Source organism: Amphimedon queenslandica, unplaced genomic scaffold (genome assembly GCF_000090795.2).
Source record: "Amphimedon queenslandica unplaced genomic scaffold, v1.1 AMPQUscaffold_13456, whole genome shotgun sequence".
NCBI classification, from domain to species: Eukaryota; Metazoa; Porifera; class Demospongiae; order Haplosclerida; family Niphatidae; genus Amphimedon; species Amphimedon queenslandica.
The window spans coordinates 193,481-217,151 of NW_003546308.1; the positions used below are offsets into that span (position 1 = coordinate 193,481).

The 23,671-nt window shown below is 36.6% G+C and overlaps 5 protein-coding genes and 1 long non-coding RNA gene across 9 annotated transcripts in view; 1 reads left to right on the forward strand and 5 right to left on the reverse strand.

The window, feature by feature from the left end:
- Positions 1–782: 782 nt before the first annotated feature.
- LOC109581182 (uncharacterized) lies at positions 783–5,026 on the reverse strand. Its single transcript, XM_019995041.1, has 7 exons — positions 3,544–5,026; positions 3,153–3,460; positions 2,912–3,104; positions 2,733–2,867; positions 1,371–1,524; positions 1,166–1,298; positions 783–1,095 (listed from the first exon to the last, which is right to left on the reverse strand). Exons 1-7 carry the CDS (start codon positions 4,900–4,902, stop codon positions 894–896), a joined length of 2,484 nt encoding a protein of 827 aa, XP_019850600.1. The 5' UTR covers positions 4,903–5,026; the 3' UTR covers positions 783–893.
- Positions 5,027–5,371: 345 nt separating this feature from the next.
- On the reverse strand, positions 5,372–10,681 carry LOC109581183 (tetratricopeptide repeat protein 17-like). Its single transcript, XM_019995042.1, has 18 exons — positions 10,542–10,681; positions 10,240–10,490; positions 9,924–10,143; positions 9,661–9,770; positions 9,457–9,604; positions 8,440–9,407; positions 8,142–8,310; positions 7,988–8,074; positions 7,518–7,739; positions 7,291–7,470; positions 6,719–7,236; positions 6,564–6,669; positions 6,452–6,505; positions 6,267–6,341; positions 6,087–6,206; positions 5,897–5,983; positions 5,787–5,843; positions 5,372–5,651 (listed from the first exon to the last, which is right to left on the reverse strand). The coding sequence occupies exons 1-18, from the start codon at positions 10,647–10,649 to the stop codon at positions 5,481–5,483; spliced, it is 3,651 nt and encodes a 1,216-aa protein (XP_019850601.1). The 5' UTR covers positions 10,650–10,681; the 3' UTR covers positions 5,372–5,480.
- Positions 10,682–10,739: 58 nt separating this feature from the next.
- LOC100637791 (carbonyl reductase [NADPH] 1-like) overlaps positions 10,740–23,671 on the forward strand; it is an 18,165-nt gene continuing 5,233 nt past the window's right edge. The window contains exons 1-4 of one of the 3 annotated variants that reach the window (XM_019995046.1): positions 10,740–11,071; positions 22,230–22,387; positions 22,518–22,596; positions 22,653–23,060. In XM_019995046.1, the coding sequence (XP_019850605.1) occupies positions 10,771–11,071; positions 22,230–22,387; positions 22,518–22,596; positions 22,653–22,933 (819 nt within the window). In that variant the 5' untranslated portion in view covers positions 10,740–10,770 and the 3' untranslated portion in view covers positions 22,934–23,060. Of the gene's footprint in view, positions 11,072–22,229; positions 22,388–22,517; positions 22,597–22,652; positions 23,061–23,671 lie in introns of those variants that run through there. The other 2 variants (XM_019995047.1, XM_019995048.1) reach the window with 2 other exon arrangements.
- LOC105312312 (TNF receptor-associated factor 5-like) lies at positions 11,656–13,158 on the reverse strand. Its single transcript, XM_011404858.2, has one exon. The coding sequence runs from the start codon at positions 13,107–13,109 to the stop codon at positions 11,814–11,816; it is 1,296 nt and encodes a 431-aa protein (XP_011403160.2). The 5' UTR covers positions 13,110–13,158; the 3' UTR covers positions 11,656–11,813.
- The window catches only part of LOC105312314 (TNF receptor-associated factor 5-like), a 10,797-nt gene continuing 4,118 nt past the window's right edge, over positions 16,993–23,671 (reverse strand). The window contains exon 2 of one of the 2 annotated variants that reach the window (XM_011404860.2): positions 16,993–18,175. In XM_011404860.2, the coding sequence (XP_011403162.2) occupies positions 17,129–18,175 (1,047 nt within the window). In that variant the 3' untranslated portion in view covers positions 16,993–17,128. Of the gene's footprint in view, positions 18,176–20,586; positions 21,023–23,671 lie in introns of those variants that run through there. The other variant, XM_019995045.1, reaches the window with a different exon arrangement.
- On the reverse strand, positions 23,006–23,650 carry LOC109581185 (uncharacterized). The gene is made up of 4 exons (XR_002184549.1): positions 23,581–23,650; positions 23,415–23,517; positions 23,231–23,340; positions 23,006–23,177 (listed from the first exon to the last, which is right to left on the reverse strand). It is a non-coding gene; the product is annotated as an uncharacterized LOC109581185 (long non-coding RNA).

Below are 23,671 nucleotides of genomic sequence, written 5' to 3' on the forward strand. Positions count from 1 at the left end.
TTCGCCAGTTTTGGTGTCTCGAAGACGATGAAGCTTCTTTGCAAGGTCAAAGAAGAAATCGAAATAAGCTCCAAAATACGACGTCCACAAATAATGAGGGGCAATGATAATAAGAGCAGATATCAGTATAAATATCAGGTAATACTGACTATTGGGTAAACTATTGTAGCAGTAGTTATTAAGGTATGCTACTTGATCACGGGAAGCAGCAACATCAGTGATATAACACTGTATTATGGACCCTCTGAAAAACTCAACCGATATATCTAAGAAACTCAAACCCAGAATGGCTGATACCAAATAAAAGAGGATCTGGTCCCAATAGAAATCTTTTGGTGTGATGGGTGTGTCACCACTGCTGCCTCCTTTATTGGAGCTGGATGAATCTGACTTATCTGGGTCTAAGAATTCTGTCTTTTTATCACTGAACACAATCTTGTCAGCACTTGCATTCTCCATCACAGCTCCAGCAATTGCACCTGCAGTACCAGCCATTCCTGCTCTTCTCTTCTCCTTGTGGGGTGATAGAGGAATCTAGGGGCAGGGCCTACATAGCTTTGAGGCTAATGCATATAGGATTAAACTGGTTTGTACTATAGGGAAGTACACCTGGTTGTTGATATAGTAGAAACCACATTCTTAGCATGGGCTGGATGGCAGTTGCTTATCAGTAGACAGTTGGCAGAGTATTAAAAGGAAGTAGAGATAACAGAGGTCTGATCATGAAAGTGTCACCATGCAGAAACAATGTCTCCATTAAGCCATAAATTTGATTGACTATATACATGTGTGTACTTTGTTTAAAACCAGCATTCATCTACATAAGAAATGGTTGATGAGTTATGACAGAGATAATCACTACATGATGGATACATGTTCTATATAAATTAAGATCAATTTGCTCTAGTGTATCTGTATAGTTTCATTTCTATGACACACTCAACGTCACCACAATAACACGTTAGTCCTTCATCGTCACCAACTTTAATAAAAGAAGCCTCTCCTATTGCTTTCCTTAAATCAAGGATTGTTCTAATGGATGACTGCTGCTCTTCTGCAATGGGACCCTCTTCATCTTCTATTGGCTCAAAAAGACTACAAAAAGCAAAAGCATCATCATGCATGTACAATGCATTATAATTACACTATAGCAATCACTGCTTACTCTTTTGGTGGTATGTAACGTAGAAAATGACTCCTCACATCAACTCCATTGATCAGTAGAGGCCTAACTGCCAGCATAAGACACTTCTTTGCAATGTCAGATGCAGTATTGAACCTTTCTAACAACAGATTCACTATAGAATAATGATGACAATAAGTTTAAGCTGCATTTAGACAATTACATTTCTTTCTTTCTTAATCCTTACCAGTAACTTTTCTAGATTCTTCTGTGATTGGTCCCACAGTGAAGAGATTGATGTATTGGTCACTTTGATCTCCTTCTCCACTTCGTCTAGCAGCTCTTTCTTCAGCATTCTCAGGAGGACACATGAAGAATATGTCCTCAAGAGCAACATCAAACTATAATAGAAATGAACACATTGATTATATAGTTGGATTCTATGCTGAAAGAACAAAACAAAGGCTATATATAGCCCATGGTTTTTTCCAAAAAATGGCTCCGAAATCACTCCCAATTTTTATTACATTTTCTGATACATATTGATGTACTTATGCTGTGTAGAAAGTTTGAGCTCATTCCGACTTCAATTTTTCAAGTTACAGCCATTTTAAGAAAACATCAAAATTTTGAAAAATACCCAAGGCTATAATAGCCCATGGTTTTTTTCCAAAAAATGGCTCCAAAATCACCCCCAATTTTTATTACATTTTCTGATACATATTGATCTACTTATGCTGTGTAGAAAGTTTGAGCTCATTCTGACTTCAATTTTTCAAGTTACGGCCATTTTAAGAAAATGGCGAAAATCTGAAAAATACCCAAGGCTAATAGCCCAGTTGAAAAGGGAACAAAGCCCTCAAAAAATTTATTATAAAAAAGGGTAGAAATAAACATGTAGGTTAAGGAAAAGAAAAGAAAAAAGAAAGCAAGGTTAAAGATAGGTTAAGGTAAAGATGGATACAAAGAATGAGAAAGAAAATAAATAATAATAATAGTAATAACAATAATAATAATAATAATAATAATAATAATAATAATAATAATAACAATAATAATAATACTAATAATAATAATAAAAGAAATAATAATAATGGAATAAAACTTTTTAAATGATTAAAATTAAGAAATATCAATGTGGGCATCAGAGGCCGCTCTGTCAAAATCTGAATAATCAATTACTTTGCTACGATGCCTGGTGCCCCTTATACAACGGATTGCAGACCGAAGGATGGTAAATGAATACTGGCAACAAATGAATAGCCCATGGTTTTTTCCAAAAAATGGCTCCGAAATCACCCCCAATTTGTATTACATTTTCTGATACATATTGATGTACTTATGCTGTGTAGAAAGTTTGAGCTTATTCCGACTTCAATTTTTAAAGTTACGGCCATTTTAAGAAAATGGCGAAAATCTGAAAAATACCCAAGGCTATAGCCCATGGTTTTTTTCCAAAAAATGGCTCCGAAATCACCCCCAATTTTTATTACATTTTCTGATACATATTGATGTCCTTATGCTATGTAGAAAGTTTGAGCCGAGTTCAACAAATATTTTTTGAGTCATGAGCATTTTAACAATTGACAGGATGATGTGGTTGACTTACATTGTCTGCTTCATTTGCAGGGAGAGAGTAATAATCAATAGGAACAGTGATAATGTTAACTTGATTGAGTAGTTTGTCCTCTATCACTTGCTTCTTGTTGTTTCGATAGTGAGAATGAAAATTCAGGACACAAACCTTAATAAAGAATAATGATAATTATTATTGTACTACTGACTCACAGTTTCAAAAGACCATGCTAGAATAAAAGAGCAGCCAAAGCCATCAAAAGAAATATCAATGGCAAGTCGGCGATACTCCCTCCCTCCCTTTTTATGGGACTTTACTAATTGGAGGAAACCGTAGAGCCGATTTTGAAAGCTTTTATCTTTTTTAATGTCTTCCTTTCTATTACCTAGCTCACCTGAAAGCAACCTAGCAATAAAGAAAGAGTATAACCCAACATAATACTGCACACTATACCTGCTTGCTAAATCTTTATTTTCTTTATCCATGAGGACCTTAGCTAATATTCTAATTGAGCCCCTTTGGTTACTCCAATCAGTTAGTGTCTCTGTCCATTGGCTTAATGTCACTTCCTCTGTTAGCAAACCATATCTCTGAGGACCACATTCTGGTGCAAAGGTCACTTGTTCAGCTGTAGGAGAAGATACAGTTGATTCTACTCCAGTTCTTTGAAAAAGAGCCTCAAAGAAATCAGTATAACTCTCTCTTTCTTGATGCAGTTTAGTAGCTATTGCTTTGATCTCAGCTTTACTGGGTGGCTTCTCCTACACAATATTGGTAATCATTATAAGAGAGAGATTCCATACATATAAATTCAAAGCTACTGCCTACTGCTACATTCACTTACTTGTTCTTCTGCTAGTCCGAATCTCTTGTTGTGCTCAGTTTCAACTTCAAAACGAGGAGCTCCGTGGAAATCAATTTTCACTGGCCACTTGAAACCAGCTTGTCTAAATAATTCCGTTGCCTGAGAGGCACGATCCACATCAGACTCCTCCGCTACCTCAACTAACTGTACTTCAGTCTCAGTTCCTTCACTTCGCTCTCTTTCAGCTGCTGCCCGCTGCTCGGCCCTCTCTTGCAGTCGTTTCCTGTTAGCTCTAAACATTTGGGACTTGTGATTAACAATGAGCTGAAGGAGCTCACTGCTCTTGTTGTAATGCTTTGTCATTTCTTGGGAAATCTGGAGCTGCTTAAAGGTAACGCCTTGACCAGAGCTGGCTTGAAACAGAGACAGCAATAAGAAATCAATATCACTCTCTATCCTTGGGGTGAAGGGATCCCTCCAGAACTGGGACGGGCGATAGAGGTCATGATGAAGATTAGACTGAGAGGAGAACTCAGCCACTCTCTTGCTGCCTAGTTCTGTTGGGTGTCTTAGGAGAGTCCATAGGAGGCCATAAACCAAGGAAAGGATAATAGCAGAGAGGAGGATGAGGTCACCATAGCGAAGGAGAGAGAGGAAGCGAAGGGACGGATAAACACACGTTACTGTTTCTGCTATCGGCCATTTCTTTGGGTCGTTGATAATGTCCTCTTCCTGAGCTGCAGTTGGGCATACAAACATTTCAGAGAAATCAACAAAATAGCATAAACTGAAGACGACTGACCCAGATGCTGTTAGTAACTGGAGGACTAGTTTAATCAAGTAGCCGGAGTAGATTGGAGGAAAGTTGAATACTCTCCACAACTTTATCCTTATTGTGTTTGAAAGCTCGGTCTCTAGCCTTGTCACAATTTTAAAGTTCTTGTTGGAAAACTCTCCATTTGAGCTCTCCCTCAGTCGATCCAGACTGCTCACCAAATCAAAAAAGAAGTTGTATTTAGATTCAAAGGCAGTCTTCCAGAGTATGTGTGGGCCAATGATAAGGAAACCGTGTACAATGATAAATAGAGTAAAATACTCTGTACGTGGAAGACTAGAATAACAATAATTATTAATATATGCAACATAGTCCCTTGCTGTGATGTTTGGAGTATAACAAGTAACTGAGTAATCACGAAAGAAATCTGTTGATAGGTTGAGTAAAGTTAGGCCAAATATGCCACCAACCAGCCATTTTACTATATCATCCCACTGGAACTCTTTCCTTGATAATAGTTTTGAGCTTGGCTCACCTTCGTCCAGATCACCACGTTTTGCTTTCTCAATTTTTTTAATGAGCTCGAGTCCTCCTTGTAAAGCTCCTGGGCTTATGTCCTCCATATTACAAGGACTGCTATTATTAGTCCAGACATGTGGCTAGTAGTGGGCAATGGGTATAGTACAGTGTAGGTTAGAGGTTACAATAACTATATTCATAGATGCACAGATGCATGCTAATGACCAATAACAGTGCTCATGGCTATAAGAATGCTCTCTTAGACATTTTGACAAAATACACTGTACTATTAGTAACGCAGTCATGTTGCTAAGTAGGATTCATTGTACATGATCTTTAGCCCAATTTTTGAGCAACTTTAAAAATTTATAAAAAATCCAATTTTGATCAGAATCAGCTCAAACTTGCTAGTTGCTACACAATATTAAAAAAAGTATGTGTATTAAAAATTATAAAAATAGAAAATTCACTCCTTTTCATTTTTGACGAAATTTGGCCAATCTGATTTTAGTGCAACTTTAAAAATTCCAATTTTAATTGAAATCAAGTCAAAATTTTAATGTAACATAAGTGTTATATTGTGCAGCTCATTTTATCAAATAAGAAAATAAAACATAAGCCAGGAATGATGTTACCATACTCATAAGTTAATATAATCTCATTCACTGTATAGTGTATACTTTCAGTCTGATGGTGTCCCTTTGTTCTTATTGTGAAGGTCTTTCAATTTAATCTTGTTCTGTCCGAGGACTATCATACAGCGAGAAGCTCTGAGTCTCTCAGAAGCCGGTCCAAACTCTGGCTGATGGTACAGTACCAGTTCATAATACCCAGCAGCCTCGCGGTAAAAACTCTAGAAATAACAAAGTACTTTTTAATTGCACTACAGGTCAAAGTTCAAACAAAAATATTCTGGTCAGTATATTAAGAACTTGAGGCGTGACAATTTGAAAATGGTAGATAACATTTTTAATGTTTTCATACTTACCTGAGCTGCTAGTATATTGGCCATGGTAAAGTGATTCACTACCAGGTTAGGTGATGTCTATACAGAATAAGAGGGTAATCATAACATAGTTTATTATTAGAGGAGCTAACCTCCAGGGCATACTGCATGCAGGTAGCAGCATCTTCATAATAACCAGATCTGTAGAGGACATTAGCTAAACTAACATAAGCTACATCCTAGCAATGAGACAGAGAAAGGAGGAGAGAATCAGTTTAAAGAATAAAGGAAGAAGAGAAAAAAGAATAAAATATTAATATTCTCTATATCCTTATTCCTTACTTTATTATGAGGAGGGGCATGATAGAGTGCGTGTTTCAAACACTTTAAAGATTGTACCCCATCACCAACTATCCTCCAATAGAGAGCAGCCAAATTAGACACCACCCAATTAGTATCATTCTACAGCATTGTATAATGTTAGCCCATTAGTGTGTGCATGTACAGCAGTAGTAGTAGTACCTTTATCATTGCTAGTTTCATTCTGGTGGCCATTTCTTCCATGGAATGATAGGAACCAGATAATTTGCACAATACCTAATTTAGACATTACTTTAATGATAATATTTAATATAGTTTAAAATACTATTGATAAATAGCACTATTAGTATTGCAATAGTTAGTATTAACTGTAATTTCTTACTCACCTCTTCTAGGCCTCTCTCAGCTATGTAGTCCAGTAATGGCGGCTCAGTCATTCCCTGTATAATAGTATGATAACAAATGAAGAGAGTGTTTCATTTACGTGTGATTATTGACCTTTAAGTGATTCAGTGTTGCAGGCGAAGGATCAAAATTTAACTCGCAGGAGGGCAGTAAGGAATAATCATCAATGGATTGAGTGAAATCCATATAATCAGATATACTAAAGAATAGAGGAACAGTAATACATTATATATTATTATTACACATACTTTATTTTTTTGGCAGTGACAGAGAGCCAGGTACTAGTAAATACCACATATTGAGGTGGTGGGTTACCCACGCAGTCATCGAGTGTAGGCCAGGGAAGATTATCAGGCCATTTCTTTCTAAGTTCCTCCTCCCTCTCATTCTCCTTTGCCATCAGCTCCATCGTGTACTTGGGCTTTTGAGAGCGACGGGAAGGAGAGGAGTGCTTCTTCTTAGCAGGAGAAGGTTTAGTGGGTTGTGATGAAGAGAGAGAGGGGGAGGGGGAGGGAGAGGGAGGGTCTGAAGGAGGAGAGGGAGGCAGTGAATGTGAGGATGAGATGGATGGATGAGACTTTCTTTTTTCTCTTCGTAAAGTTTTTGCCAGCTGTGTCAAATACAGCACGGCCTCATCTACAGGATGGTTCTTTGTTTCGGATTCTTGCTTGATCTTCATCAGTTTCTCTTTAATGCTTAGAAGATTCTCTGCCGTGAGGTTATGCCCACTCTTAATGAGCTCCTGCTGTGCTAGCAATAACTGTTGCTAAATATAGTAACAAAAATAATAACTGTTACTAAATATAGTAACAAAAATTACTTTTTGCTCCAAAATTTTCTGTTCCTCTTTAAACTTCAATGAGCACCTGACCAGCTTCAGTGCGGAGTAGGCGTGGCTAAAGTGTGGCTGAAGATGGAGGGACATTCTCAGGTGCAAATTAGTAGCTTTTAAATTCCCTTGAGTCAAATATATACCAGCAACCGTGTAGTGACCGATCGGCTAAAATGGGAGGGGCTAATAAAACAAACCACACCCTAAAGACTCACTGAATCAGTCTGTATATCTAAAGCAGCTCTAGCAGCTATCATTGCACTCTCCAACTGGTTGAGACGATGGAGTACATTAGCCAGACCAATGAGTCCAATGTCTCTTGAGGTCTGAGGAGCATAGTGTATCCCTCTCCTTAGACACTCTATACTCTCATACCCATTACCAATGGACCTCCAGTAGACTGATGCTAGATTATACAGGCCCCAGTGCTGTGGGTACTGGAACATAAAGGAAGTATCTTTCATAGTTTATAATAATCATAGCAGTAGTTGTGTGTTTAATTGTGTGTGTATATAAACTGTGCAGAGGGTGCAGTAATGTGGTAGATAAGACAACAGAAAGTAAAAGTAAACATGCACTATTTACACACAAACAATGCCTATACACACACACATACATGTACATGTATTCTTATTATACATGTATGCACCAATATAATGTATCTGTTGTATGCTAGTGCATGTACTTGGTATAGAGCAGCTGTTATCCATTGAGCTGATTCATTTAGTGAAAGTTTAATGCCAGTAGCATCACTTACAGTAGTAATGAACAGCTAATTAAATAACAAAAATATATATTAGTTAATAGTCTTAATACATTATACAATGTACATCGCTTACTTGTTTCAATGCAGTTTCTGCTACACTTTCTCCCGTGGGTAGTTCCTCTCTTCCAGCCACCCCCATCAGGTGATCCAGTGCTACCATACTGTAAGGTAATGGTACCACTTTAGCACAATGGGGCTCTTGATGTGACGGCAATGGATACTTGGTCAACAGATCTTTAAACCTGATAATATATTCAAAATAACAAACAGATTATAATCTCTTAATTATTATTATAAACAAGTGATAAAACAATAAACAACACACAAAGTAACAACAATAACAATAAACTATTATTATTATAATTTCTTACTTGATTCCGTGAGCTTCTGGTGTCAGAAAGGTTCCGGTGAAACGAGGTAAGTTATCGTTCAATCCTTCAACTACTTCAAGACACTGAGCCTTGTTAGGCCAGTAAGGATCATTATAATCAACTGATGGTGTCTTATTCTGGAACACTAGCTCTTCCACTGATGGAGACAGAACAGACAAAGGCATGAACTCCATTGAGCGATAAGCCTCAGTGTAACGGGAAGGTTTCTTGGGTTTTGTCAAAGGAGGATTCTTTGTTAGGGTAAGGTTTTTAAAAAGTTTCTCAGGGCATATCGGCCTTGGATAAAAAAGGAACTGAACATTAGGACAAATGTTGCTAGTAGCATCAGCCTCCGTTCTTCTTTTAGTAGCTGATATTCTTTTCTTCTGTTGTTCTTGTCTTCTTTCCTTGGTGCCAGGAGGATCTGTACTGCATCCGTCACATTTTACTGTAATTTTAGGTTTCATTTCTTTCAAACTTTTAAGTTTCTTCTCAACTAAAAGTTGCTTGTCTTTGCTCTTACAGACTCCATCATCCATTACTAATGATATGTCCTTCACCATACACGAGATGAGGATCTCAATAGCACTAACATTAGACGACTGAGGATTAGAATGACACTTAGCAGTGGCATGGGAATGAGTCTGGGTAGTACTATGAGAATGAGCCAGGGTAGTATGGGAATGCGGTTGCGTGTGAGCAGTCTTCTCAGTCAGCAAGTCTATCCAGTTAATAAAAGATCCATTTGGTTTATCAGAAACATCTTTTAAAGCTTCGTCGAGTAACTTGCAAAACTTTTTCAGTTGGTTCTTAGCATCAAGGATCTGACTCATGGACCCATGGGGAAGCCCCTGACTAATGAGTCTACAGTATATCCTATCACGCAATCCAAGTGTTGATCTTATTCGATATTGAAAGTGTAATGCAGTATCCAGTGATGTTACTGATTCACTAAGATAACCTAATTTCTATAAAATCAAAACAAAATTATGCATTTAATTAAAGGGGCATACTCACCGAGTATATCCTCCCCAGTAGATACAATAGTGGGCCACGTGATGTGGAGAATGACAGTGCTATCTTTAATGGAGTGAGAGCCTCAATCAGTCGATTAGAAGTAAACAATACACTCGCCAAATGAAGTAAAGGTATATCATGATATTTACTAAATAGAAATATAATATTACATTTACTTAATATTAAATTTATTTCCTTTCATACCTTGGTGAATAGTATAGTGTCCTTTGAATGCAGTCAATGGCTTGATTGGCATCGCCATACACCCTCCAGTATATTGAGGCTAAACTGTAGAGTACCCATGATGTAGTGTTCTGTGACATATAGAAAAAAGAAAAGAAACAAATAATGGAAGCAATGTATTAAATTCATATCAGAGTAGAGTACATAAAAACAAAATTTATGCTAAAAACATGCTACAAATTATATTGTAATATCATTAATAATATAATATACTAATCTCATACTCGTTCCAGTCCTTGGTAGACCGAGTTCCCAAACTCATTCATTTGCAAATAGAACGGAATGAGGAGGAGGAGCTCCTGCTCTGACGCAATGAGTGAGCCTTTCTCTTGTACAGCTGGTAAGTGACTCATAGTGAGCATAGAGAAGGGTAGGTCTGAGAACTGGCTGCAAACTGGCTGGCGTGATGGCTCAAATAAAGCAGGATCCAAATAATCATGATGACTACAAAAAAATTAAATTTACAACACCTTCAGAACGTATGTAAAAATAATTGTTTTAATTACTTTTAAATCGGTGCAAAATTGCATATGTATTTACCTGATTCCTTTATCTTCAAGAGGAATGATTGCTGGTTCTATTAGTAGAGATACTTCATTCTCTGGTAAGCATTTATTGGTGAATTCTCTTCCACTGGGAGTAAAGTGATTGTTCATTTCCAACTGCTCGAGGAAACCACCTCTATAGCTAACCAGCTTCTCTCTCAGTATCTGTAGACTGAGCAGTCTCTTTTCTTGCTTTATGAGGGCCATTAGGTCATGGGATTGGTACAAAGCGAATGGGGAATCATCCTACATTTTAAATTAAAAAATAAAGTAGGACTATTTTAAAGAATCCTTCACTTGTGGCCTAATCTTTCCTCTCTCCGTCACTATCCAGTGGTTTGAGGACTCAGAGGAGGAGAGAAGGAGAGAAAGGAGAAAGAATGGGCACAGCAGTGGGGAAGACATTGCAACCCACTTTTCCCTTTGCAATTATGGGCGTGGCTCATTAAGCAAAGTTGATTTGGCGGCAAAAATGGCGGCAAAATCAAACCCCGCCTTTAAGGTGTGGCATAAATTTTCTCTCAAAATGGCGTCCAAAAGGGTAGCAGTTGTTACTGGCTCAAATAAAGGCATTGGACTTGCAATTGTCCGTAGCCTCTGCAAGAAGTTTGATGGTGATGTTATCCTTACATCACGTGACGAGGGGAGAGGAAAAGAGGCTGTGAAACAACTGAAGGAAAAGGAAAGTCTCAACCCAGTCTATCATCAGTTGGATATAACTAATGCACAATCTATTGAGGGGCTCGTTACCTTTGTAAAGGATACTTATGGAGGCCTTGATGTCCTTATTAATAATGCTGGGATTGCATACAAATCTGCTTCAACAGGTACATGTATGTAGTAGTTTTAATTGTGCGGCCAGATCCTCCACCCCTTTTAGGGGTGGAGAATCTGACCACACGATCCGAGACTAGATTTGCAGTGTAGTATACTGTAGTGTATTCAATAATAATTAAGGGTATGGTGCTAACATTGCAAATAATTTCCACAAAAAAGTCATTTTTTCAAAGTTTTGCTCGGCGAAATTAAAGTGCTACTTTATACAGCATATATATTATAATATTAGTAATAAATGATGATAATAATACTAATCTATAGTGTACAATGCATTTATAATCTGTTCAGATATGCTATAAGTACAAAAAGGGTTCAAATTTTTGAGTGTTTAAAATTTTGTGTTTTCAATGAAATGTGCTCAAAAGTTAATATTCGTGTGAGCTAATTTTTGTGTTTTGGCCATAGTCTACATACAATAGAATGACATTAGAGGTGGTTTGAATTTTGTGGATTTAAGGTGAGCACGAAAATAATGAAATTTAATGCACCTTGAAAATTAAGACGCGTGCGGAATCAACTTGTATATAACTTCATGTTGTAGTTGCAAATGAGGCTGTTTTCAGGAGCTTGAATTAAGTTTAATCAATTTCAATTAATCAGCAGGCAGCAACAATGCACAACACAATAAAATAATGATAATTTAAGTAAATTGCACATTCAATCTAACTGTAAAGTAATTTTTATTATACTACTTGTTAGTTTAAATTGGTTTTAGCATTGTTTTCAAAATGCTCACACTAGCCATGGCTTTGTCCTTGATGTAGCCTTTACACTGACTCTGAAGTACAGACTATCATCTTTAAGATACACACAATTAGTAATTGGATTATACTTTAACTGGTCATGTGAGATAAATTCTGCAATACCCCATCCACCTGCAATACTTCTCTCTTCCCTCACTCTTTGCCTGTATTTCTCTGGTGTTGATTCATCAAATGATATGATACCCTTCTTATGATTCCTATCCCCCAGTTGATTCAGTAGCTCTACTGTAACTTCTCCTCGAAACGGCCACTCCAATGTATCATCATATTCTCCTATCTCAAGACACATGAAGCAAGAGATATGTGTACCTGTACCTTTACCAGTACAAAGACCATTAGGATAGACACGTAGTAACATCTTGTATCCTCCTGGTGATGTGTAGAACCCTGGGCTGTACCAATCCTCATTTTCTTTATTCCTCTTAAGCTTAGCAAATTGGCTTATCTTAATTACTTCTTTTGATGCTATTGATTGATTTTGCAGCGAGTTTATTGTCCTTGTTGCCACTTTTAGTTGCTTATTTGTTGATTCCAGTTGTTCCTTTGTCAATTTTAGATGTACTTTCATTGATTCTTCATTGTGCTTCTCTTGTTCTTCTCTCTTCATTACCTTGTTACATCCAACAGTATTGTATTCACATTGTATGATAGCTTTAAGGCAGGTCTCGTTGTGTGATGCTAGTGAACGTCGTGGTATCTTCTCATTGCAGCCTCTGTTGCTGCATTGGGTTGGGAGGTCAGGACACTCATCAAGATGGCGTCTACTTGTTATCAGCTGGTGTGTGCCTCTTTGTTTGCAGTACTGGCATCTAACCGTACGTTTAGTACAGTTGTCTTTGAGATGTGTCTCCAGTGAATTTCTACTAATCTTCTCTCCGCACTTATTAGTACAAGGTACCGGTTGATAGATACAACTATTAAGATGAGTATCAATTGACGTACCAGTTTCATTAATAGTTCCTTGCCACTCACAACCCTTCTTACTGTTAGTACAGTGAATTTTAAGAGCTATGATCTCACGATTGATTCCGCCATCTTTGAAGCAGTTGGTTGGCTTTTGACATAAAGGACACCTTTTGCCTTCTATTTGGTCTATGCAGCTTTTACAAAACCTGTTGAAGCAGCAGGTAACTTGATGAGGATCACGTAGTACAAGTGTACAAATGCCGCATTTTAATTCATCGCTAGGCTCACCATCAACAAACTTATAGGCATATCCACCAAATACTTTACCTGTAGCCATTTTGGTAAGTATTCTGATCATGTGATAGTTTATATAGATAGTTTACTTACCATAAACTATACTAGAGATGATTCTGATATTTTGACCACAATGAGGGTACTGCTATCATTATTGTAGGAAACTCTAATGATCCACAAACAGTACATAATAGTTTAATTCAGTTATAGACTCCTCTAGTATCATGTTTTTGACATGAGAATTCGGAAAGTGGAAAACTAAGGTTTTATCTTAATTTTCATTATGTTCTTGGCAGCTAACCTGCTTGCAGTTGACATATGCAGTGTGATTTAAATTGTCTATGCTTTTAATTGCTTGACACATTTTAAACAAATAATCTAGTGTGCATGTAAAAGTTTATGCTAAAGTGATTTCCTAGATATGAGATTGGACTTGCATAGTCTTACAAGCCACTTGTTCTAACCATGTTGTGCATAACAGTATAAGATTAATTCATTTAATCCCAACCAAGTGTCAGATTTAATACCTTTTGCTCTTCCCATGATGTTTTAAGTTTGCCCAGTATATGTAATGATTTGTCGTTATTTTTCCCTATCGATTAAATAATTCTAAATCTAAAAAGCAAATGTGTATGTGACTATGTGTATATAACTATTTTGTGGCAAGTTCTAATAATTTAAAATGTCAGCTGCAAAATTCTATTAAGTTTATGTATTAGTTACTACAATTAAGCCAACTTTTGGCCCGTGATGTCACCTTTACACTGACTCTGAATTAGGCATCTATTATTATGGTAAGTGCCTACTATCTTGTTGTGAGGTCCTTTCTCTTGACAATATAGACACTGCACTATCCGTTTAGTATACAGTTGTCTGTCAGATTTGTCTCCAGTGCACTTCTCCTAATCTTCTCTCCACACTCATTAGTACAAGGTACCAGTTGATAGGGACAACTATTAAGATGAGTATCAATTGATGTACCAGTTTCATTAATAGTTCCCTGCCACTCACAACCCTCCTCACTGTTAGTGCAGTGAATTTTAAGGGCTGTGATCTTATGATTGAGCTTTTCATCTGTACAATATTTCAATTTTGGTTTTTTGCACATCAGACATTTAACATCTCCATTTTGCCCTAGTCTTTGTAGGCAAGTCTTACAGAAGGTATTGTGACAACTTTTTGGGGATCATGTGCTACAAATTTACAAATGTACATATGACACACATGTGTAGTGACTTATTTATAATTATGTGGATACTATTAATTGCTAATTTTTCTATTGGAATAAGAATTGAAATTGTTAGTGTGCATAACAATTTGATGTGCCATATTAACAATAATTTAGTAATTGCAATTATTAGTACCCACAAAATCTACTGGGAGTTAAAATAGCAATATTTTGTACCCGTAATTAAAAGTTACTCTAAGATTGCATCTACTAAGAGCATCACCATACATGTATACTCATATCCACCATATGCTCCATAAGCAGTAGTATCCATGAGAGAGATACAAGAGGGTGGTCTATTTACTTTCAATGGTTGTCATAGTATCAAACTAATCAGACTATAAATTTTGTTTACTTAATTAAAATTTGGCCGTGTGTTCTGCTGAAGACCTCCTCTATATAATTTGACAAATTTTATCAAATTTTCTAGCTATACAGTATTGGCTTTTATTTGAGTTATAGGCACTCGATTTAAGTTTGATCAACAATTATTGTACTGACACACATCAATTATTTAGCCAGTATAGAAATACACTGCATATAATTCTTTATTTTGAAAAATAACTAAGCTAACTCTAGGTTGAAAATAATTTTTTACTATAAACAGCTAAGATCAAGACAAAAGTTGTCAAGTTTTAGAAATTTTATTTTATGATATAATCCTTGATGTTCCTGCTAGCCATGACTTTGTCTTTGATGTAACCTTTACACTGACTCTGAAGTACAGACTATCATCTTTAAGATACTGACAATTAGTAACTGGATTATACTCTAACCCTTCATGTGATATGAACTTTTGAGAGCCCCATCCATTTGCGCTTCTACCTTCCCTCACTCTTTGCTTGTATTCATTACGTATTGATTCATTAAATGAAAAGGTACGCTTCCGATGATTCTTATCCTCCAGTTGATTCAGTATTTCTATAGTAACTTCTCCTTGAAATGGCCACTCCAAAGTATCATCATATTCTCCTGCCATGAGATGCATGAAGCCAGATACATGTGTACCTTTACCATCACCAGCTCCATTAGGATAGACACTTAATGACATCTTATATCCTCCTAGTGATGTGTAGAAGCCTGGGCTGTACCACTCCTCATTTTTTCCTTTCTTCTTAGTATATTGGCTTAGCTTAATTACTTCATTTGAGGCTATTAATGGATTTTTCTGTGCTATCAGAGATTTTATTGTCTCTGTTGACTCTTTTAGTTGCTCTTTTGTTGATTCTAGTTCTTTACTTATGGCTTGTAGCTGTGCCTTTGTCAATTTTAGATGCATTTCTGTTGATTCTTCATTGTGTATCTCTTGTTCTTCTCTCTTCATTTTCTTATTACATCCAACAGTATTGTATTCACATGGTATGATAGCTTTAGGACAGGTCTCATTGTGTGATGCTAGTGAACGTCGTGATATCTTCTCATTGCAACCTTCATTACTGCATTGGAATGGGAGGTCAGGACACTCATTGAGATGATTGCTGCTTGTTATCAGTTGGTGTCTGCCTCTTTGCTTGCAATACTTACAGTTAACCATACGTTTAGTACAGTTGCCTGTCAGATGTGTCTTCAGTGCACTTCTCCTAATTTTTTCTCCGCATCCATTAATACAAGGTACCAGTTGATAGGTACAACTATTAAGATGAGTATCAATTGATGTACCAATTTCATTAATAGTTCCCTGCCACTCACAACCCTCCTCACTTTTAGTACAGTAAACCTTAAGAGCTATGATCTCACGATTGATTCCACCATCTTTGAAGTAGTTGATTGGCTCTCGACATAAAGGACACCTTTTGTCTTCCATTTGGTCTAGACAGCTTTTACAAAACCTGTTGAAGCAGCAGGTAACTTGATGAGGATCACGTAGTACAAGATGACAGATGCTGCATTTCAATGCACCTCTAGGCTCACCATTAACAAACTTGTAGTCATATCCACCAAATACTTTACCAGTAGCCATTTTGGTAAGTATTCTGATCATGTGATAGTTTATATAGATAGATAGACTATACTACAAATGATTCTGATATTTTGACCACAATGAGGGCACTGCTATCATATTGTAGGAAACTCTAACGATCCATAAACAGTACATAATAGTTATAGACTCATCTAGTATGTTTTTGACATGAGAATTTGTAAAGTGGAAACCTAAGGCTTTATCTTAATTTTCATATGTTCTCAGTGGTACGTGTAGCTAACCTGCATGCAGTTTACATAATGCACTGTGATTAAAATTTTCTGTGTGCATACCTGTAGTATCTATGATGTTTTGCCTGTATGTACATCACTTTCATTTACAGTATAAAACATACTATTCATTTTTCTATTTTCATTGAAAGTAGGCAATCAAAAAAGATAAATGCTTTCCAAAGACTTATCTAGCAGCAAGATAAGGTTTAAGAGGGCAATGAAGTAACTCTGAAATCATCTTCATTGATGTAAATGCTCTAGAGAAGAGTCAATTACAGCTATATGTAAAAGCAACTTTACCATTTTGCTTGACACATTTTAAGCAAATAATCTAGTGTGCATGTAGAAGTTTATAATAAAGTGATTTTCTAGATATGAGATTGGACATGCATAGTCTCACAAGCCACTTGTTCTGTCCATGTTTGTCCATAACATTATATGATTAATTCATTTAATCCCAATCAAGTGTCAGAACTAATACCTTTTGCTCTTCCCATGATGTTTTAAATTTGCCTCCTATGTGTAATGATTTGTTGTTATTTTTTCCGTATCAATTATATAATTCTAAATCTAAAAAAGCAAATGTACATGTGTATATAGCTATTTTCTAGCAAGTTCTAATAATTTAAATGTCAGCTGCCAAGTTCTATTAAATTTACATATTAGTTCTTACAGTTAAGCCAACTTTTGGCCCGTGATGTCACCTTTACACTGACTCTTAAATACAGACTATCATCTTTAAGATACTGAAAATGACTAAATGAATTATGCTGATCTAATTCTTTGTGTGATATGAACTTAGGCCTACCCCAACTATTTGAACTCAAACCTTCTCCCACTCTTTCCTTGCAATCATCTGGTGTTGAATCATCAAAACGAATGACTCCCTTCTTATGATTCCTATCCTCCAGTTGATTCAGTAGTTCTATAGTAACTTCTCCTTGAAATGGCCACTCCAATATATCATCATATTCTCCTGCCATGAGGCTAATATAGCATGAGATGTATGTAGTTTTACCATCATCACCATCTTCATTAGGATAAACACTTAATGACATTTTATATCCTCCTGGTGATGTGTAGAATCCTGGACTATACCACTTTTCATCTTCTTCTTTCTTGTTAGTAAACTGGCTTATCTTAAATACTAATGATGCTGTTAATTGATTTTTCTGCTCTAAAGTTGTTTTCAGAGATTTTATTGTCTCTGTTGCCTCCTGCAGTTTCTCTTTTGTCATCTGCAGCCTCCCATCTGTTAATTGTAGATGTACTTCCATTGATTCTTTATTGTGGCTCTCTTGTTCTTCTCGCTTCATTTTCTTATTACATCCAACAGTATTGTATTCACACGGTATGATAGCTTTAGGGCAGGCCTCATTGTGTGATGCTAGTGAATGTCGTGGTATCTTCTCATTGCAACCTTCATTACTGCATTGGATTGGGAGGTCAGGACACTCAAGAAGATGATTTCTGCTTGTTATCAGTTGGTGTGTGCTTCTTCGGTTGCAGTACTGACAGTTAACCATTCGTTTAGTACAGTTATCCGTCAGATGTGTCTTCAGTAAACTTCTCTTAATTTTCTCTCCACATCCATTAGTACAAGGTACCAGTTGATAGGGACAACTATTAAGATGAGTATCAATTGATGTACCAGTTTCATTAATAGTTCCCTGCCACTCACAACCCTCCTCACTGTTAGTACAGTAAACCTTAAGAGCTATGATCTCACGATTGAACTTTCCATCTGGGAAATATTGCAATGGGTTTTTGCACATTGGACATTTTATATTTTCTCTATGTTGCTCGTGTTGCTCCAGGCTTTGTAGACAGGTATTACAGAAAGTATTGTAGCAGCAGGTAACTTGCTGAGGATCACGTGATACTAATGTACATATGGCACAGATGTATTTATGATCTGGTTCACCATCAACAAACTTAAAGTCGTATCCACCATATGCTCTGACTAATGCTCTACTAGCAATAGCAACCGGCACTAGAGGGATAGGAGCGGCAATCATTATCAATGGAGGTCAAGAGATTACTGTAACTTCAACTCTGGCAAAAAAATGTAGACAAATCAACTGATGAAGGATAGGGTGGTCTGTTTACTTTTAATGGTTGTCATGGCATCAAATTTCAGACTATGAATTTTTAAAGTCTGATTTAACTATTAAAACTTGGCCAAATTTTAGCCATGTGCATGCATTGCCACTGACCTCTTTTATGAAATTCACTGAAGTTTTTTCATATTTTTTAGCTACACAGTATTATTTACTTGGGTTAGGTACTTGAGTTCATTAAGTTTGATCAATTTTGTACGGACATGAAATTATTTAGCTGGTGCATTCTTTTTGGAAAATCAAAAATAACTCTAGGTTAAAAATAAACTAACTAAAACAAAATTATTGTCTCAAGTTTTAAAATTTTTATGTCACTTTTCTATGATCTGGGATGCTCCCACTAGCCACGGCTTTGTCTTTTGTGTAGCCTTTACACTGACTCTGAAGTACAGACTATCATCTTTAAGATACTGACAATTAGTAGTTGGATTATACTTTAACTCTTTATGTGATATGAACTCTGGATTACCCCATCCAGCGCTTCTACCTTCCCTCACTTTTTGCTTGCATTTCTCTGGTGTTGATTCATGAAATGATAAGATATTCTTCCAATGATTCTTATCCTCCAGTTGATTCAGTAGCTCTGTAGTAACTACTCCTTGAAATGGCCACTCCAGTATATCATCATGCACTCCTGCCTCAAGGTAAATATAGCAAGCTATGTGTGTGCCTTTACTATCACCATTGCCATTAGGATCAACACGTAGTGATATCTTGTATCCTCCTGGTGATATGTAGAACCCTGGACTGTACCATATCTCATTTCCTTTTTTCTTCTTAGTAAATTGATTTAGCTTCAACACTTCATTTGTTGTCATTGTTGCATTTATCTGCTCTAAATTTGTTTTCAGAGATTTTATGTTTCTTTTGTAACTTTTAGTTGCTCCTTTGTCATTTCCATTTGTTTATATGTCACTTGCATTTGTTCCTTTGTTGTTCTTTCCAATTGTTTATACGACACTTGCGTTTGTTCGTTTGTTGTTGCCAGTTGCTTGTACATACAGACACAAACAAAGGCAAAGACAAAGACAAAGAAAAAGACACACACACAACTTACATAGAAATAGTGCCTGAAAATTTGTTGTTGTTCCTTTGTCACTTGTAGTTGTTTCTTTGTCAGTTGTAGGTGTGCTGTTATTGATTCTTCATTGTGCTTCTCTTGTTCTTCTCTCTTCATTCTCTTTTCACATCCAACAGTATTGTATTCACATGGTACGATAGCTTTAGGGCAGGTCTCATTGTGTGATGCTTGTGAACGTCGTCGTGGTATCATATTGCAACCTTCATTACTGCATTGGATTGAGAGGTCAGGACACTCAGCATAATGGCTTCTGCTTGTTATCAGTTTATATCGACCTTTTTGGTTGCAGTACTGACAGTAAACCATTCATTCAGGATAGTTCTTTGTCAAATGTGTCTCCATTGCACTTCTCCTAATCTCCTCTCCACACTCATTAGTACAAGGTACCAGTTGATAGGTACAACTATTAAGATGAGTATCAATTGATGTACCAGTTTCATTAATAGTTCCCTGCCACTCACAACCCTCCTCACTGTTAGTACAGTGAACCTTAAGAGCTATGACCTTACGATTGATTCCACCATCTTTAAAGTAGTTGATTGGCTCTCGACATAAAGGACACCTTTTGTCTTCCATTTGGTCTAGACAGCTCTTGCAAAACCTTTTTGCACAGCAGGTAACTTGATGAGGATCACATAGTACGAATGTACAAATGCTGCATTTTAATTCATCCCTAGGCTCACCATCAACAAACCTATACCTATGTCTACCAGTAGCCATTGCAGTAATGATAAGGATTACAGGGTGTGTCTGTTTACTGTAACTGGTTGCTATGACATCTATCAGACCATGAATATAAACTATAATCATAATTTACTGTCTGCATGTTTTAATTAAGACAAGCCTTTGTCTTAATGCATGTGCAGCAATCCACTACATGTTTCTTTTTTAAAATGCAACTAATACTTCAACAATTTACACTTTCAAAATAATAATGTAATGCTATAGTAAAGTAATTTTCATAAAGTGTTTTCACTACTTGCTAAAATTAAAAATATGAAAAGTGTTTCAGTTTTAGCGATTTTCTTTATTTAATTTTTGTATTCCGGATGCTCCCACTAGCCATGGCTTTGTCTTTGATGTAACCTTTACACTGACTCTGAAGTACAGACTATCATCTTTAAGATACTGACAATTAGTAGCTGGATTATACTCTAACTGCTCATGTGATATGAACTTAAAAATACCCAATCCACGTGAGCTTTTACCTTCCCTCACTCTTTGCCTAGGTTCATCTCGTGTTGTTTCATTAAACGATACGGTTTCCTTCTTATGATTCTTATCCTCCAGTTGATTCAGTAGCTCTACTGTAACTTCTCCTCGAAACGGCCACTCCAATGTATCATCATATTCTCCTATCTCAAGACACATGAAGCAAGAGACATGTGTACCTGTACCTTTACCAGTACAAAGACCATTAGGATGGACACGTAGTGACATCTTGTATCCTCCTGGTGATGTGTAGAAGCCTGGGCTGTACCAATCCTCATCTCCTTTCTTCTCTTTGTATGTAGTTAGCTGAAAGACATGTTTGGTTGATTGCAAAGCATCAATCTTTTTCATTGCAACCTCAAGATGTTGTTTTATTGATTCTTCATTGTGCTTCTCTTGTTCTTCTCTCTTCATTTTCTTATTACATCCCACAGTATTGTATTCACATGGTATGATAGCTTTAGGGCAGGTCTCATTGTGTGATGCTAGTGAACGTCGTGGTATCTTCTCATTACAGCCTTCATTACTGCATTGGATTGGGACGTCAGGACACTTGTCATGGTGGCTTTCGCTTACTATCAACTTCCATGGTCCTTCTTTTTTACAATACTGACAATGGGCTATTCGTTTATGACATTTGTCAGTCAGATGTGTCTTCAGTTCACCTCTCCTGACCATTGCTCCACACTCATTAGTACAAGGTACCTGTTGATAGGGACAGCTATTAAGATGAGTATCAATTGATGTATCATCAGTTTCATTAATAGTTCCCTGCCACTTACAACCCTCCTCACTGTTAGTACAGTAAACTTTAAGGGCTATGATCTCACGATTGATTCCACCATCTTTGAAATAGCGGTTCATTGGTTTTTGGCATAAAGGACAGTTAACTTTTTTGAATGCTCTTGCTATTCCTGTTGGTATAAGTCGATCTAGGCAGCTTTTACATAACCTGTTTGAGCAGCAGGTAATTTGATGAGGATCACGTACTACAAGTTGACACATGCTGCATTTTAAGACCTTCCTAGGCTCACCATCAACAAACTTATACTTATATCCACCATATTCTCCATCAGTAGCCATTGCAGTAATGATACAGATTGCAGGGTGTCTGTTTACTGTAACTGGTTGCTATGACATTTTTCTGACCATGAATATAAACTGTTTTAATTAAAACAGAAACTTGCACACCATGGCATAAATAATAATTATTCTGTGCTGTATGAAACTAATTTTTATTGTCTTTTGCATTGTTTGATACTTGTACTTGATGTTGTACTGAAATTTTATGGTATCTCTTTTATCTTGCATATTAATGTTACCGGTATATTATTTTATTTTATTCAATAGCTCCTGATTTGGAACAGGCCACTGTTACCATGGCTACCAACTTCACAGCTACTCTAAATATTTCTCGTGCTTTCTTTCCTCTCCTGCGTCCTGGAGCTCGTGTTGTCAATGTTGCATCATTTACGGGGAAACTTAGTAAATATGGACCAGCTGTAAAGGTTAGGAGTGCACTGATAAACTTGTTATGCATGTTAAATATAAATGGGCATATACTAGTGTATATGTACACTTAGAAAATAATGAAGTAGAAAATTTAGTGCAATAACATCAAAATTACATCTTACATAGGCTAAATTCACAGATCCTAATTTGACTGAGGCTGGCCTAGTGTCACTGATGGAAGAATACATCTCTGTTATCAGAGAAGGTACATAATAAACTATTTCATATGACTAATGTAGATACTCCATGCATTCAAAACAGGTAAAGCTAGTGAGCTAGGTTGGAACAATACCAAGTATGGTACAAGCAAAACAGCAGTCATTGCCCTCAGTAAGATACACGCTAAAGAGCTTGCAGCTTCTGACAAGAAAGACATATTAGTTAACAGTTGCTGTCCGGGTTGGGTAAAGACAGACATGGCTGGAGACAGAGCTCCTTTGACTCCTGATGAAGGAGCTGTCACACCAGTCACTTGTGCTCTGCTGCCCCCTGGTAGTCCTAATGGAGAATTCTGGAGGGATCAAAAAGTTTCTGAATGGTGATCTTTCTAAATCACAGTGATCTTAATAAACTTTAATTAATAGTTTATTTAAAACTGCCTAGTTTCCATGTAGTGATTTGATAGCTAGTTATAGCTTTTTATTTTCAAAAAAAATTAGTTTTATAGCATGTTATTAAAACTATAAAAACAGGACAGTGTTAATAGCAGCTTCATAAAAGTTTTAGAAGAGGCAAAGTTCTTGGCTATGGCTCAGGATTAACAGCAACAACAAGGTCAATAGATCCCTGTACATAACACATAATAATTTTTAATTTTTTAGAATCTTTTGTTCACTTACCGAGCGTGAGTCCATTGCTCTTTTGAAAGCTTCTCCAGCTTCATCATGTGACACATCAACAAGACTGACACCATCACATACCAGCACCTGATCACCAACGTTGAGTTTACCTTTATAATGGAAAATAATAAAATGATCATATTATATTTTTTATATTTTTTCTCCTCTCTCTCTCTTATATTACCATAGCTATGAGCTGCTCCTCCTTCAATTATTCTTGATATTATTATTTTGGGTCCAAGTGGTGTGTCCCTTCCTCCCCTTATTGCCAACTTCAGTGGCCCATTCTATTGTCAAAGTTAAGGGAAACCATTTCAAGAGTATCTTCACCAAAAATAAAAGGTACTAACTTTTGGTATTGTGTGGTATTGTACCTGCCTTCCTTCCAATATATCCTGACTAAACTACATGTATATAATAATTATAATAGTATAAAGCCCA

Excerpts from the sequence above, each read along its gene's own strand:
- LOC109581182 (XM_019995041.1), bottom strand. The coding sequence starts at position 4,902 with ATGGAGGACATAAGCCCAGGAGCTTTACAAGGAGGACTCGAGCTCATT. Across the intron at positions 2,868-2,911 it reads TAGCATGGTCTTTTGAAACT|GTTTGTGTCCTGAATTTTCA; the intron begins GTGAGTCAGTAG and ends TTCTTTATTAAG. Across the intron at positions 1,096-1,165 it reads CGTTACATACCACCAAAAGA|TCTTTTTGAGCCAATAGAAG; the intron begins GTAAGCAGTGAT and ends TGCTTTTTGTAG.
- LOC105312312 (XM_011404858.2), bottom strand. The coding sequence starts at position 13,109 with ATGATCAGAATACTTACCAAAATGGCTACAGGTAAAGTATTTGGTGGA.
- LOC109581183 (XM_019995042.1), bottom strand. The coding sequence starts at position 10,649 with ATGTCTTCCCCACTGCTGTGCCCATTCTTTCTCCTTTCTCTCCTTCTC. Across the intron at positions 6,670-6,718 it reads GTCACTGCCAAAAAAATAAA|TATATCTGATTATATGGATT; the intron begins GTATGTGTAATA and ends TCTATTCTTTAG. Across the intron at positions 5,844-5,896 it reads GCATGCAGTATGCCCTGGAG|ACATCACCTAACCTGGTAGT; the intron begins GTTAGCTCCTCT and ends TATTCTGTATAG.